The sequence below is a fragment of the Macaca mulatta genome, chromosome 8 (assembly GCF_049350105.2).
Source record: "Macaca mulatta isolate MMU2019108-1 chromosome 8, T2T-MMU8v2.0, whole genome shotgun sequence".
NCBI classification, from domain to species: domain Eukaryota; kingdom Metazoa; phylum Chordata; class Mammalia; order Primates; family Cercopithecidae; genus Macaca; species Macaca mulatta.
The window spans coordinates 129,584,388-129,599,039 of NC_133413.1; the positions used below are offsets into that span (position 1 = coordinate 129,584,388).

The 14,652-nt window shown below is 42.2% G+C and overlaps 1 protein-coding gene across 2 annotated transcripts in view; it reads left to right on the top strand.

The window, feature by feature from the left end:
- Window positions 1-310: 310 nt before the first annotated feature.
- MAL2 (mal, T cell differentiation protein 2) overlaps window positions 311-14,652 on the top strand; it is a 35,102-nt gene continuing 20,760 nt past the window's right edge. Inside the window, exons 1-2 of one of the 2 annotated variants that reach the window (XM_015145917.3) lie at window positions 311-492; window positions 13,834-14,004. In XM_015145917.3, the coding sequence (XP_015001403.1) occupies window positions 361-492; window positions 13,834-14,004 (303 nt within the window). In that variant the 5' untranslated portion in view covers window positions 311-360. Of the gene's footprint in view, window positions 1,094-13,833; window positions 14,005-14,652 lie in introns of both variants that reach the window. The other variant, XM_077942873.1, reaches the window with a different exon arrangement.

The following is a 14,652-nucleotide window of genomic DNA, read 5'->3' on the forward strand; positions in this document are numbered from 1 at the left end:
GAGCGCTGGCGCTGGCCAGCGAAGCAGAAGCCGAGGACGGCGGAGCTGGTAGGACCGCGCCCGGCGGCGGCCGCACCTGTGCATGTGATCGCGAGCAGCTCGGGCAACCGGGCGGAGCTGCGCTCACCTGGGCCCACGTGACGGGGAGGGGCTCCAGGACCCCCACGGCCACGCCTCCTCCCGCGCGGCGCGCCCGGACCCCGCGGAGCCTAGCGGCGGCGGCAGCAGCGGCTGCGGCAGGAGCCCGGGAGGCGGAGGCGGGAGGCGGAGGCGGGAGGCGGGAGGCGAGAGGCGGGAGGCGGCAGGCGGCAGGCGGCAGGCGGCGGCGGCGCGCGGAGACGCAGCAGCGGCAGCGGCAGCATGTCGGCCGGCGGAGCGTCAGTCCCGCCGCCCCCGAACCCCGCCGTGTCCTTCCCGGCGCCCCGGGTCACCCTGCCCGCCGGCCCCGACATCCTGCGGACCTACTCGGGCGCCTTCGTCTGCCTGGAGATTGTAAGTGGGGCCCCCGGAGCGAGGGTCGCGCGGGGAGCGAGGACAGGCGGCGGCATCCTTGTCCCCCGGGCTGTCTTCCTCTGCGTCCGCCCCCGGCCTCCTTCCCTTCGACGTGGCCTTTTCCTGCGCTCCTTCCTGGGGTCCTCTCCGTGCCCCGCGCCGCCACCCGGGCCCTCCCGCCCAGCACCTGTTACGCGGGCACCTGCTCCCCGGCGGGCGACGGAAATGGCCTGGGGAGGGCGAGCAGGCGGCCCGGCAGAGCTGAGCATTGGGAATGTGGAGGAAAGAAAGGTGTTGGGGCTCGGAGGCGCCTTTAGAAACCCAGAGCATGGCCAGGGGCCGCGCTTGGCCGAGGCGAGCGTCTGGCTCTCGGCCTCGCCTGTTGCTAACCTGCCATTTTGTTGGGTGGTGCAAAGGTGTAGCCGATTACTGTGTGACCTGGAGGCTGCCACGCTGTGGAAAGTCGGGGCGGAGGGGGAGGCAACAGGAAGAGGAAGAGGGCTGCGGACTTCAGTATGCTTTTTGCCCACTCACTCTTGCCATCATTAGTGCCCTTTGGATTGGAAAGAGGAGCTGGGCAGGAGGCAGGGCAAGGAGAAAGGTGAGTTATGTGCCATGTCCTTGGCTGTTTCTAATCCAGTGGGCGTGAGAATGGTGGGGGAAAGGTGGAAACGTGGCTGTCGAGTTCTTCTCTGCCTGCCTTTGCAACTTCTCACTTCTGGCCTCCCTACGCAACTCCAAACCTTTTTAGCACACTTTGTTGGGTCCAAGTAAAGGTGGGGTCACCTGCCTGTCGTGCAACATTTTTAGGTAGCTCTTGAACTTTTTCAATGGAATTTTATGGAGTTGGAAACTTTCGAAGCTCCTTGTGGACAAGGAGAACATGTGCAAATATAAATTGGGCAACCTGAGGTTGCATCATGCTCTGAGAATGGCAAATAAAAAGTGCTCGGTTTAGGATTTTCATCTCTCCCCTCACCCTCGCCTTTGAGCTTGCATAACCTGGATTTGGGTCGCTTTGGTTTCACTTTTGTGCTTGTGGAGCTGGAACACCTTGTGAGCACTGTTCTATTATGCCAAGGTAGCCACACTACCCTAAGTTAAGTTTAGCCCAGATTTGAATCTGAAAGAGGAGACGTGAATGAGTTGCAGGCTATGACATCAGTAATGGGATCCTGACTGCGAGTCTAGTTTGAGTTTGAGCCTGGTCCAGAAGCATCTGAGTGCTTGGGATGAGGTGCAGGCATCCATGTGGGAAGAGCGGAGAGACGATGGCATTGGGCTGCCTGCCTTGCTGTGGGAGGGAGACACGTTTAGAACTGGAAGATCTGCAAAGAACGATTTCTTAGGTTCTCGGCTACTTTATTCCGTGTTCCGCAAGCTCCAGTTTTTTGCCTACCTCTTTGAGAAGTTTTTGTCATATCTGCATTCCACCTGTACTAGAATTTACAGACAGTTCATTGACATACTTTCTAAACTTCAGTACTTTTGCCTCTTCTTAAGCAATAATATACATGAAATTTCAAATTCGATATTCTGGTTATATATTTCTAATGTTTATTCAAATATATGTATGTATGTAAGGATACATGTATGTGTATATGTAAATATATATTCCTGTGTATATGCAAAGAAGGCTTATCCATATGCCCTCTAATCAAATACCATCTCAAGAACCTGTAGTCATTAGAAAACAAGGCCTAATTCTGAGGGAAAAGAGTAGAAAGTGACTTAGTCAATTTCCCCCTCCCCCTCCCCATTATATCTTTTTTAAATCTAGATCAGTGGTTAGTTCTCAATTCTTTCTGTACTTAATAACTTGAACAGCTTTTTAAAATACTGTTGCCAGCCCAGACTAATTAAATCAGAATCTCTGGGGGAGTGCCAGAGTTCACTAGTTGTTTTTTAAAGCCTCCCTGGTGATTCTAATACTCAGATTCTGATATACAGCAGGGACACACAGTAGAGAAGACAGCTCTGCTCTCACAGATGTGAATTCCCTATCTGCTAAAACGACCACCACTCCCCAACCTAGGTGGGATCCCAGACTCACAGAAGTGTCCAATCTAATCCTTATATCTCATTTCCTCTGGCTTCTTACATCCTGAAACATGTCTCACTCTTGGCTAGGTAGAACAGCATCACTTCCAAAAGCTTATTAGTTTGCTTCTCTGTTTTTATGGCCAACTCAGTAAGTTTACATTTTTAGGCACCCTTTATCTCCTTTACTTGAATATCAATCTCCCCCACCCCATTGAAAAATGACCAAAATGTTCCAATGAAACTGGTGACCTTAGAGAAATAAGCGACCACACTAGAGTCAAACTATAGCTCCTCGGCTCTCATCCTTTAGGACTGTTTAGAGATACTGGTTTACATGCTTTGAGAGAGCAGAGATCAAAGCTTCCTTGTTACCCCTACATTTAGAATACCCATCTTGAGTGGATGTACGGATAGAAGCTAAGTGAACACTTTTGAAGCAACTTAGCTCCTAGATGTCTCAATTTCCATCTAATTTTCTGATTCTTTTAAAATTTGCCATATCCCATGGCTCCTTCTTAAGAAATTCCTCAACCTGTAAAGTAAATGTGAGACTTTCCCAGGCACTGTCCTAAATGCTAAGTGATCTCCATTCTGGGGACCCATTATTTTAACCTCTGCCCGTGTTTCTGGATATCCTCAAACTCCATTTTAATTTTGATCTTCTGTTCAAATCCGTTTGTCTTTAAGAGTTCTTCATTCTGTCCCATTGCCTTCTGAAACTTATCATGTGAATATTGTACCTGACAAAGGAGGACTGGGCTATTAATAGTTGACTACGCTATTGACACCATGCTCTTGGAGTTCGGTTCTCACACTAATCATTTAACTTGGCTGAAAGAATTCATTCCCAATCCCCCTTAATGTATTCTATTCACAGCCTGTCAGATAAAAGCCATTTGTTGGGGAGATATTACAAAATATATAAATAGTGCCAGCCTACCAGCACCAGGAAAAGCATTATAACACTGACTTCTTAAGTGGAGAATATTATAATCTCACATGCATAGTGATTTTTTTTTTTTTTGAGATAGGTGTGTTCCACTCCCAAGTACCTATTGTTAACTTTTTGGTTTTGGGCTTAGCAATACTTACCAATGCGTGCTTGCCACAGAGTTTAATCCTAAGTTAATATTGCAAAGCTAAGCCTTTTAGCTTAGAATGGAAGACATCACCTTCAAAATTCTCATTTTCAAAATCTCACAGTTTTCTGAGTGAATATTTTATAAAAATCACTTATCGGGCATTTACTGAATACCTACTATGTGCAAGACACTCCTTTGGGAACAAAAATGTTTAAACCCTTCCTCACCAGAAAGACCTATAACCTAGTTGAGAGTATATTCACAAAAGTAACTACCATTCAGGGAAGAAATAATTAAGTATGGGAAGTGAACTGCAGCTAAAACATTTTCCAGGTGGGTCTATCCACTTTAAAAAATAACATTGGAGCATCTGCACTATTGGGCTGAACAAGGTATTTAGGGTCCCTGCTCCCAATGAGCTTATCTTGTAAAATGCACAAGAAAAATTGAAGTTTTACTGGTACTAATCACGAAAAAGAATACAGATAATCATTGAATTCATTGTGTTTTATATTGCAGTTTTAGTGTTTAAGAAACTACTTATATTCCCCAAGTTATTCATTCACATTTATCTCTGTGGGAGACACTCTAGGATTCTTATTCACTTACTTCTAACTGTAGTGTTTTGGGTGCCATAGTAATTTTCATTTACTCAGCTTATAATTAAGAACACACTATGCATCAAGCCTTCTTTTATACCCTGAAAATAGAGTAAGTAACATAGTTCCTGCCCTTAAAAGAAATTACTGTTTGGTAGAATATAAAGTCAAGAAAGAATTACAGTGCTGTGTATGAATTGCTAATATTGGTTTATAAAAAGTATTGTGGAAAAGCAGGATAGAGTCCACCTGACTTCTGGAGAGGCCAGAACAGGCAGCTTTAATGAGGCGGGGACATTTGAGGTTAGCCTTCAATAATGAGGCATGGTTCATTAGAAAATGGGTAAGAGAATTCCAGGTAGAAACAAGGACATGCACAAACACAGAGACAAGAAGGACAATGGCAAGAATGTTCCGTCAGTTGTGAGATTTTGGTGGGCAGTGGCAGAAGAAGGAAAAACAGCAGGTAGGACTCAGGTTCTGGTTTGCTGAGAAATGCTAGGCCGAGGCATTGGATTTATTGTCTGATGGAAAGCTGCAGAAGGACGGAGATAAACTTGATCCAACTTGTGTCTTAGAAACCTTTGAGTGATGAAGTTTGGTTGTAAAACAAAGAGACTGAAGGCAGGGAGAGCAGTTGGGGGCTTATTGCAATAATTTAGATAAGGGATGAAAAGAACCTGAAATAGAACCAATGAAAGAAGGATGGAGAAAAAGAGAGAGAGGTTTGAGGTTTGGGAAGTCAACTAAGTACATAAAGTTTGACTTGCCCCAAAATGATACCTAGATTAAACTTAAATATAAGATGTAACTCAGAGGAATTATGCCAGAAAAACAAATGTTAATGAAAGGATGATTGTGAAGGAGGGGCTTTAGGGGAGGCAGGTTCAGTCATGCAGATAAATCTATGGAAGGAACTTCAGGTTATTTTCAACTGAAAGCTTTGACTTTGGACTAGGAACATGTATATGTTCTGATGCAGAGTTTATTGCCTGGAAAATAAATTTTGACTGTGAAGGGACATTGTTTATTTGCAGTGTGCAGGAGGGAGCTGTCCATGGACATAGTTGTCTCCTAAATGGGTTTTAAAACTGTATTTTTTTTTCCTTTGCCTCTGGATTAAAAATCTTCATCCACATTAGAATAACCTTTAGGCTGGGCGCTGTGGCTCATGCCTGTAATCCCAGCAATTTGAGAGGCTGAGGCAGGTGGATCACCTGAGGTCAGGAGTTCGAGACCAGCCTGACCAACATGGTGAAACCCCCATCTCTACTAAAAATACAAAATTAGCTGGACGTGGTGGCGCATGCCTGTAATCCCAGCTACTTGGGAGGCTGTGGCAGGAGAATTGCTTGAACCTGGGAGGCAGAGGTTGCAGTGAGCCGAGATCGCACCATTGCCCTCCAGCCTGGGAAACAAGAGCGAAACTATATCCCCAAAATAATAAATGAATAAATAAATAACCTTTAAAGGTTCATAAGGGAAAACAACCCAATACCCCTGCCAGAGATTATTATCAACAATCATTTGCTCTGACTGGCAGTCCTTTAAAAAAAAATATGAAGAACTGAAATACGGAAAACTTTAAACAAAATAGCTGAAAAGATTCACCTTGAGCTCCAAAGGAGAAAGTCATGGAGAACAGATTTGTTTTGTAGAGCCTGATAGAAATGTTTTATATGGGGGTAGGAGCTGTGGACATGGTGTATTTGCAATGATATGGCTGAATAGAAATGACCCTGTAATGACAAAGCACAGGAACCAGGTTGGTGTACCCAGTATCATGCACGTGCAGTACTTAACAAATGCTACTTGTTTGTTCTATAGTACAAACTGAGCAGTATGTGAAAATAGTCTGGAGACAGCATGTCCTTTTATAGATAACATATATGACAATCTCCACTTTTGTATAATAGCTATGAGAAGAAGGAAGGTAAAAAGAAAGAAAAGAGACAGTGATTTATACAGGTCTGGCCAATATCAGGGCATTGGCACGCAGGAATGATTTTAACCTAAAAGTGATAACTAGTTACCTACAAACATGAAAAGAGAATTTTCAAGATCAAGAGGAATTATTATAAAGAAGAATAAAAAGAACCAGAACATATTTCTCCCTGTAATATGACCTGTCCATTTTAGGGTGTCAGCTATTTAAGCAGCTGAATTGGAGGTTTAGGTCACATGGGGAAGAAGAAAGTATAACTCTTTAGCACTCCCAGACATATTTTTAAAGCCTTCCAATGTAAAGCTAAAAAGTAGAACAACTTTTGCAATGAGTATTAAGATATATTGGTCATAAGCCTCTTATGTATATGTCACTTCTCATTACATCCCAGAATTTGTTCTGTTTTCCTAATTAAATAAATAAATAAACACCTTGCTGCCTTGAATCTCTAATATAGGCCTATGCCAGGGACAGTCCAGAAGTAGTTTGGACGGAAGTCATCATGGTTAGGGGACAGATGGGGACTGATGAGGGGAGCAGGAGGTACTGGGAGAAAGCACAAGATTTACCCTGGTCAAAAGTTCCAGTGGCAGTTACAGTAGAAATAGGTCATGTGGGCAAATTTGGGGCTGAGAAAAGATTAAAAGTTGGGTGTCATGAACTCAACTGGCAAGAGGTACAAAGTTTCCCATAACTTTCCATCTCAGCCTCCTGAGATCTGGTGCTAGGTGGTGGGTATCACCAGTAATAATTTGAGAATTGAGAAGTACATGTTCTCGCTTCACTTGTTTTCATGCCTATTTTTGGACATCCACCATGAACCAGGGAATGAGCTGGGCTCCAGACACGAGTGTGTTCCTAGCATCCCTAGAAAGCTGCACTCCTAGAGCATTCTCTTCTGGAACCATTCATTACACACATTGATTGGTTTCCATTCATTTCAAGGAGGATGGATTGAGGACCTTCTGTAGAAAGCACCATCCTGGGTTCTGAGCCTACAGAGATGTGAAGGCAATGTCACTGACTCTGACGTCACAGTCTAGTGGGTGAAATGGGCATGTGGATCCATGATTTCAATCCAGTTGTAATTGCTGTGGAGAATACAAGCGTCAGTAACCGTGGACGCACCGAGAGATGGCACCTGGCCAGGGAAGTCTTTCTGGAAAACATGGTAACTGGAGTTTAGTTATCCAGCAAAATTTTTACTGTCAGCATGCTAGGCAGAAGCATGGACAAGTGTGATCATTTCTCTATGCTCAGGGGATGAGGGACAGAGGCTGGAGTGCAAAGACAGAGGGTAGTAGGAAAAGAAGCATTACAGGGGAGATGATGAGCTTGGGGAGGGGGCAGCAGTATGCCTCGTAGTGGTACCAGTGATCTATAGTCACATTGTGAATGAATCCACACTTGTGTGGACTGCCTTGTAAATACATCTACCAGTGATTATATTGTATCTGTTGGCTGAAGTATGTTGCTAGTTTAAAGAAATCTTTCAAAATGCAAATTGTATGTAAAATGGAGCTAATTGCAGGTAATTTTTTTTCTAGCTGATAAATTTCTGTACATACTGAACACTTCTATAACCATGATGTTTCCTGTGCAGCACCCCAGAAGTAAACATCCATTAAAATAGAAGGGGTTACAAGTAGATAAAGTGTTCTGAACTTTTGGGTGGGGGAGCCACATGCCCCTTTGTGATTCTGATGAAAAGTGTGGACTGTATCCTCAGAAAAATGCATATGTACTTGTCTACCCTATTTTATATGATTTTAGGGAATCATGTGGAATATGGGTAGAAACCCTGCTTTAGAATGAACACTAAACCATAAGAGGGGCAGAATAGCAGGATGTTAAAATCATAAGTTCTGGAAGCCAATTGCCAAGTTCAAATTTCATGTCTAACACTTATTAACTATATAACTATAAGGGACAAGTTATTAATGGATTTGTACCTCAATTAACTTATCTATGAAGTAGGAATAATAATATTCTCTCAAGGTTTGTGAGGATTAAATTGGCACAAATAAAACCCTTATAACAGTGCTTATAACATAAGAGCTCAGTAAATGTTAAGTAATATTTCTGCTATCATCATTAGCTTCAACCTCTTACTCTAACTCTACAAGTCAGACTGAAAGACAAATATTTTTTCGCTTTTACTCTACGTTTGCTGGTTGTTCATTCTCACTGCAGTAGAATAGTGAAATATCCAACATATAGATAATATAATTAGAAGGAGGGAGCTTAACAGGGAAAATTCTAAACAATGTTTTCCCTTATAGGATAGTTGAGCCAGTCTTTATCCTTTCAAATTCACTTACCTTTTCCTCTTCTCATTCCAAACATTCATTGAAAATAGGTTACGGTAGAAATTAGCCTGTTTACTTTGTGGGTATACTAAGATGGAGGTGTCACATTGGTTTGAAAAAGTGTCAGAGGGTATGTTTAAAAGCAGATAATTAGGAAATAAGTGACATTTGAAAAGAAAAAGGGCATTTGCAAAAGGAATCCTTTGGGAACGTAAGACCGTCCAAATAGGAGATGAGTGAAGTCTGTAATTCATGCACCCAGAATTGCAAGAGTTGCTGCTTGCTCAAGAGCATGTTTTCCCGTGGGACTATGTATTTTTCCCATTCCACAGTTTCTAGTGAAAACATGTTTTAACATCAAACTCTGAGGGTTCAGTTTAGTGTGATTGGCGGATAAGTACTTCTGTGGTTTTCTTATGGGAGGGATTCAGCCAAGTCATACCTTTCTGGTCTGCAGAGGCCACGCACACGTAACAAATGTATGTTAAACCAGAAAGAAGATCAGTTGTTTTAGGAATGTGTAGCAATTTAATAACTGAAATTCAGAATATATTTGAGTACTTCTGGTATGTACCCAGTACACCTAAAGTTGGGTTAAGAAAATAAAAGGCAACCGAGTCGCCAGGAAAGGCTGATACCTACTCCTAGGAGGTTTTTACCTTTGTATTGCCTGGAAGCAAAGGTAGTCTTTGTTCGAGCTCGAGGTTTGAAGTCATAAGCACTGACTTGGTTTCTTAAAGAAATTTCAAATTGAGGTGCATTTGGCTATTTTATACAGAATTATTGGATTTTTTAGAACACTAGAAAGCAGTGGAAGGCAGTAGTAGAGAAGGGGTCAGAATGTGGATTCAGATCCAAGATGATGAGAATGTGGGCGAAACATATAATAGTTCCAAATACCTTTCTTCACAGTGTGTACTCTGCAGTTGCTACGGTATTTATCATCTGTTCTCTGTCAGATTTAACCATTTTTGTGTTCTGCTTTTTACCTCTAAAAATATGACCACCTCCGGAGTCATCTCCGCTAAACAGGAATGCTGATAATTACACTGGTTTGCAAACACTCTAAGCTCACTAATGCCCAGAATTAGATGAAGTGAATATACTGAGCGTTGGTCCTGTCAAGTTTTTAAGTTCAGTTTTTTAAGTTGGAACCAAGTTGGGAAGCTCAAGAAGAAAAGTAGCTTTTGTCAAAAGGAAATCACAAAGTAGGGAATAATAACTATGTCAAGGCCAGAGTGACCCATACAGCAGTATGACAATCTCAGAATGAGGATGGTGGCCCTCCAAAGTGGGCTCAATTATGTTCTTTGGTCCATCCTCTGTCTTCTAAAGCGAGCCTAGATTTCACAGAATCTCAGCTCTAAGGATGTATCATATGTATTTACGTGAGTGAAAGAGAGGGGACATTCATACACTCCTTCCCTCTCCCCTTTCCATGCAGCACATACCCCACAAGTGAGGAGGCAAATCTGACTCCTGTTCATGCAGTGCTTAGTTTCCTTTCCAAGCCTTTGAGATGTTTGAAGGGCTATAATTCTGAGCACAATAAGAACAGTTAATCTATACTGCTTTACAGCATAACCTCTGCTGTCAAAGTCTTGGTCTGTCTTGAAAGCTTACTCTGAAGCTGCCTCCCCTGCCTACCTTTCCAGATTCTTCCCATTATATTTCTTCTCTCCTCTCCCAGCCTCTCAGAGCACACTGTGTTGAGCTCTTTTTATAGCACCCACTACAATCTGCTCCTGAATCAGTTTAATGGTGTCTGTTTCTTCCTTATTTCGAGCTCCTGGAGATGGAACCTTGCCTTTTTTGTTTTTTCTTGAGTGTTCGTCTGCAGTGCCTAGCAGTAGGTTCGGGGCTGGCCTGTTTGAGGTCCACTCTGGGTTGAGTAAATGCTGTGTTTAATTCCAAAGGATCATACAGCCTTCTCCTTACAGGTGTGAATGTATCATAATCCCTAACTCATATTATTATGTTCATCTATTTGGCTCTGCCTGTCCCTAACAAACAGCGGCCAATTGCTTTTTATTATCCTCTGTATTTGCACATAGGTTCTCAGGAAATAACTCCGAAGAGATATTTAATAATGATGTATATTTCTTAAACTGTATTTAAAGTTATGTAGATTATTCTTTGTGGGAGAGTAAGAAAAGGCTACCAGAAAGAAGAAAGTGGAATAAAAGGAAAGATTGATCCACTGAAGACATTCTTATCACCTTCAGTTATGTATTAAATAGTATGTAAAGGTAAATAATATTTTATCAGGAACAAGTTTGTTTCTTTTATAGGCACTGATAAGGTGGTGGTTAAATTTTTAAGATGCATTGATATTCATTAGATTTATTTCATAACACTTTCTGCATCAATTGTTAATTTTTGATTTGACATTAGGACTCGAGGTATACACCACAACTATACATTTTTTTAGACTGGTGATTTATCATTGCTCAAGTGATCATTTATGCTTTCAAAAATGTTTCTTCAAAGTAGTAACAAATTATATAATTATATAATTAAAAACTTGTGTTTTTAACTTTCAGTGACTTGTGGAGTAATTTGGATATCTAGATACTTAAATGCAGTGTAAAGATGAGTATTGATTTTTAATATTTGGAGCTCAAACGGTTCTCATATGAGCACTAACTTGTTTACTAAGCAAATAATTGAGCGCGTGCTCTATCTCTCACTCTCTCTGGGTGTGTGTGTTTGTGTGTGTGTGAGAGAGAGAGAGAGAGAGATTGATTTTCGCTTGAGGTGTCTTCAGGGCAGGTATGTAGCCTAAGGTTTTGTGCTGCCAAATCTAGCATAGTACCTGACTGATGGTTAGTAAAGGATTATTGTATAGATTAATAAATGGCTTGGGATGCAGAGACATATAAAACAGTATGCTGCCAAGAAGGCCTGGTAGTGCAGATGGAGAGCCAAAGGGATTTAATTACAGTGTATCTCACTGATGTAACAAAGCCCAATAGGGAGGTTGCCCAGAGGAGGGAGGCATAACTGAGCAGGGGTGGATCTCAGGAAAAATGTTGTAAATGATGTGCTCAAGATTAGATATGAGTGGGAGAATCTCAAGTACACATAGGGAGGAAATGACATTTACGGCATGCAAGTAACAGGCCACTCTGATGTGAAAGATCTTTGTCTTTTTTTCTCACCCTAATACAAAATGTGAGGAGCATAGTGGCAAGAGACAAGGATGAAAAAGACATGTCAGGTCACAAATGGCTTGGAATGCCATGCAAAGAATGCATGGTGTATGGAGGAGACCAATGGTGATAGATGCATAAAACTCATTGTCTTCACACCATTTCTCCTGCAGTGTTCCCTCAAGCCTAGTGGCCCATGCCAGAAATCTGAGGATTTTCCTTATCTGTCCTTTGTCTGTCGTGTCTCACATCTGATCCGTTACCAACTATTATCATGTCTACTTCTAAATTTCACTCTAATCTATTCCTTTCTCTCTGTCCTCAGTGTTCTGATTCTTACACTCTGTTGGTGTAACAGTCTCCTGTGTTACACCATGTTAGTGAAATCTCTGTGTTGATATAGCTAGAGAAACACAGAGGTGTGCTCCCCCGCCATCCACCCTTTCTTCTCCAGGCTGTTCTCACATTCTAGCCAGAGAAAAATTTCCAAAGGCAAATCTTGACCATGCTAGTTTCTGCTCAAGATGATCTTGGCTTTGCCGTCGCCCTTAGGTGAAGTTCGGTTCCTTGGCCCGAGCTTCAGCACCTCCTCGCTCAGTCTCCAGTGCAGTTCTCTCCATTCCCCACCAGCGCATGACCCTCCTGTCTTGCTGAGCTTTGTTCTTCACCTGTGCGGGGCTCTTCTCAGCTCCCGTCCTGGAACCTCCCTTTCCTCCCTCTGCTTTACCCCATAGCCCTGTGCTTTGAATCGTTCCTTCTAGGAAGCATTTTCAAATCTGGATTTAGAGCCCTTGGTGTGTGGACCTGCAGTGCCCAGTATTTGCCCAATTGTGACATTTATGAAGCAGCTTTTTAATCACTTACTTACTTGTCTCTTTAATAGACTGTGAGTTCTGTGGTGACAGAAACCAAGTGTAACCTGTTTACCATTTGATTCCCAGCACTTGGCATAAAGCCTGAAATGTAATAGGTATTTACTGATACTTAGATCTACAGATATGTGAAGTACTTATTCCTCTGTCCAATATATAATGGATACTCAATAAATGATGGTAGTTTTTATTGTTTACCACCATATACAATAGCTGCAACTATTATTCTAGCCATTTTTTACTAACAAACTCTCTAAGGAGCAATGAGATCAGGAGCTGGTTTATAGTGATATGAAGAGCAACTTCAGGGAGAGGAAGTGGAGACCAGGCAAAGATGATTTTTTTTTAAGATCAGTAAATGTATATATTATTTATATTCTCATGACAAATAGAACATGAAGTTTTTAAATGATGCTATTTACTGATTTTTTAAAATGTCAGGTGCTTAGGGGATTAGTCTAAAGACAGTGCAATATTTTGTCATAATGATAGCCCAGTGGAACAGAATGGAACAGAACCAAACCCACAGCATATGGCCTCCTGATTGACAACAGTAGACTCTTGAAAGTATAGTCATTTCAGTAAATGACACTGGGTCAATTGAATATACATATGGGGAAAAACTGAATCTTGACCCCCTACCTCATACCAAATGCAAAAATCAGTATAAGACAGGTTGTAGATTTAAATGTGAAAAGTAAAAATAATGAAGGTTTTAGAAGAAACACCTAACAGAGTATCTTCATGGCCTTGGGGTAGACAATGATTTTCTTTTTTTTTGTTTTTTTTATGCTTTATGTTCTATTGTACATGTGCCCAACATGCAGGTTTGTTACATATGTATACATGTGCCATCTTGGTGTGCTGCACCCATTAACTCGTCATTTACATTAGGTATATCTCCTAATGCTATCCCTCCCCACTCCCCCCAGCCCACAACAGGCCCTGGTGTGTGATGTTCCCCTTACTGTGTGGTTGACTGAAAAAATACCTTCATTGAAAAGGTGGTAGTCAGAGAATCGATAAAGTCAAAGGAAGGTATTTGTCAATGATGAAGGAATGCTGGGCATGTACATGGGTTGAAGAAGAGAGTCCAACTTGAAGATACAGGTGTGGAGATGGATCAGTTCTCCAAGCCAAAGGATTGGTCTTGCACCTGAGGAAAGAAGGCATCTTGCATGATAAGGAGAAAATCGAAGGGGTGGGGTTGCTGGAATATGTGCAGGGGTCTGGGAGGAAAATGAAGGCAACACTGAGGGTAATACAAGCATGTTGAATTCTGTTGTATGAAAGGTATCTTTTAAGCAAACCAATTACCCTCTTTCTTTTTTTCTTTCAGCTGTTCGGGGGTCTCGTCTGGATTTTGGTTGCCTCCTCCAATGTTCCTCTACCTCTGCTACAAGGATGGGTCATGTTTGTGTCCGTGACGGCGTTTTTCTTTTCGCTTCTCTTTCTGGGCATGTTCCTCTCCGGCATGGTGACTCAAATTGAAGCTAACTGGAACTTCCTGGTAAGGGCTTTTTTTGTTAAGTCTACTGCAGGAGGATGGGAGAAACCTATATCCTATTCTGTTCTGAAATGCCAGACTCCCAGTTCCGCCAGTTGCCTCTAATGGGAGAGAAGAGGTCCAACCACAGAAACCACTGTGGTGCTGTGTGGCTGCCTTGATGGACAACAGGGCTTCAGTTTGTGAAATCTCTGTGTTGATATAGCTGAGAAATAATTCTGTTACTCCCACAGCTTAGATGACTCTTACTCAAAAACTGTTTCATTTCATACAGCAAATGAATTGCATTACAATTATCAAACAAGTGAACAAATGCCTTTGGGATCTAAAGGTTGTCACATGTATCTTGAAATTTTCCATTAATTTCTGCCTCAGATATTTAAATATATATATATTTTTTCAGAAAATAAATACTTAGAAAAGGGCATGTTTCATATTGATAATCAATGTCTGTCCCAAATTAAAAAGAATTGGTGAGTTTTTAAAAATGAATTTGTGGCCGGGTGTGGTGGCTCATGCCTGTAATCCCAGCACTTTGGGAGGCCGAGGCAGGTGAATCACAAGGTCGGGAGTTCGAGACCAACCTGGCCAAAATGGTGACACCCCATCTCTACTAAAAGTACAAAAATTAGCCAGGCATGGTGGTGTGTG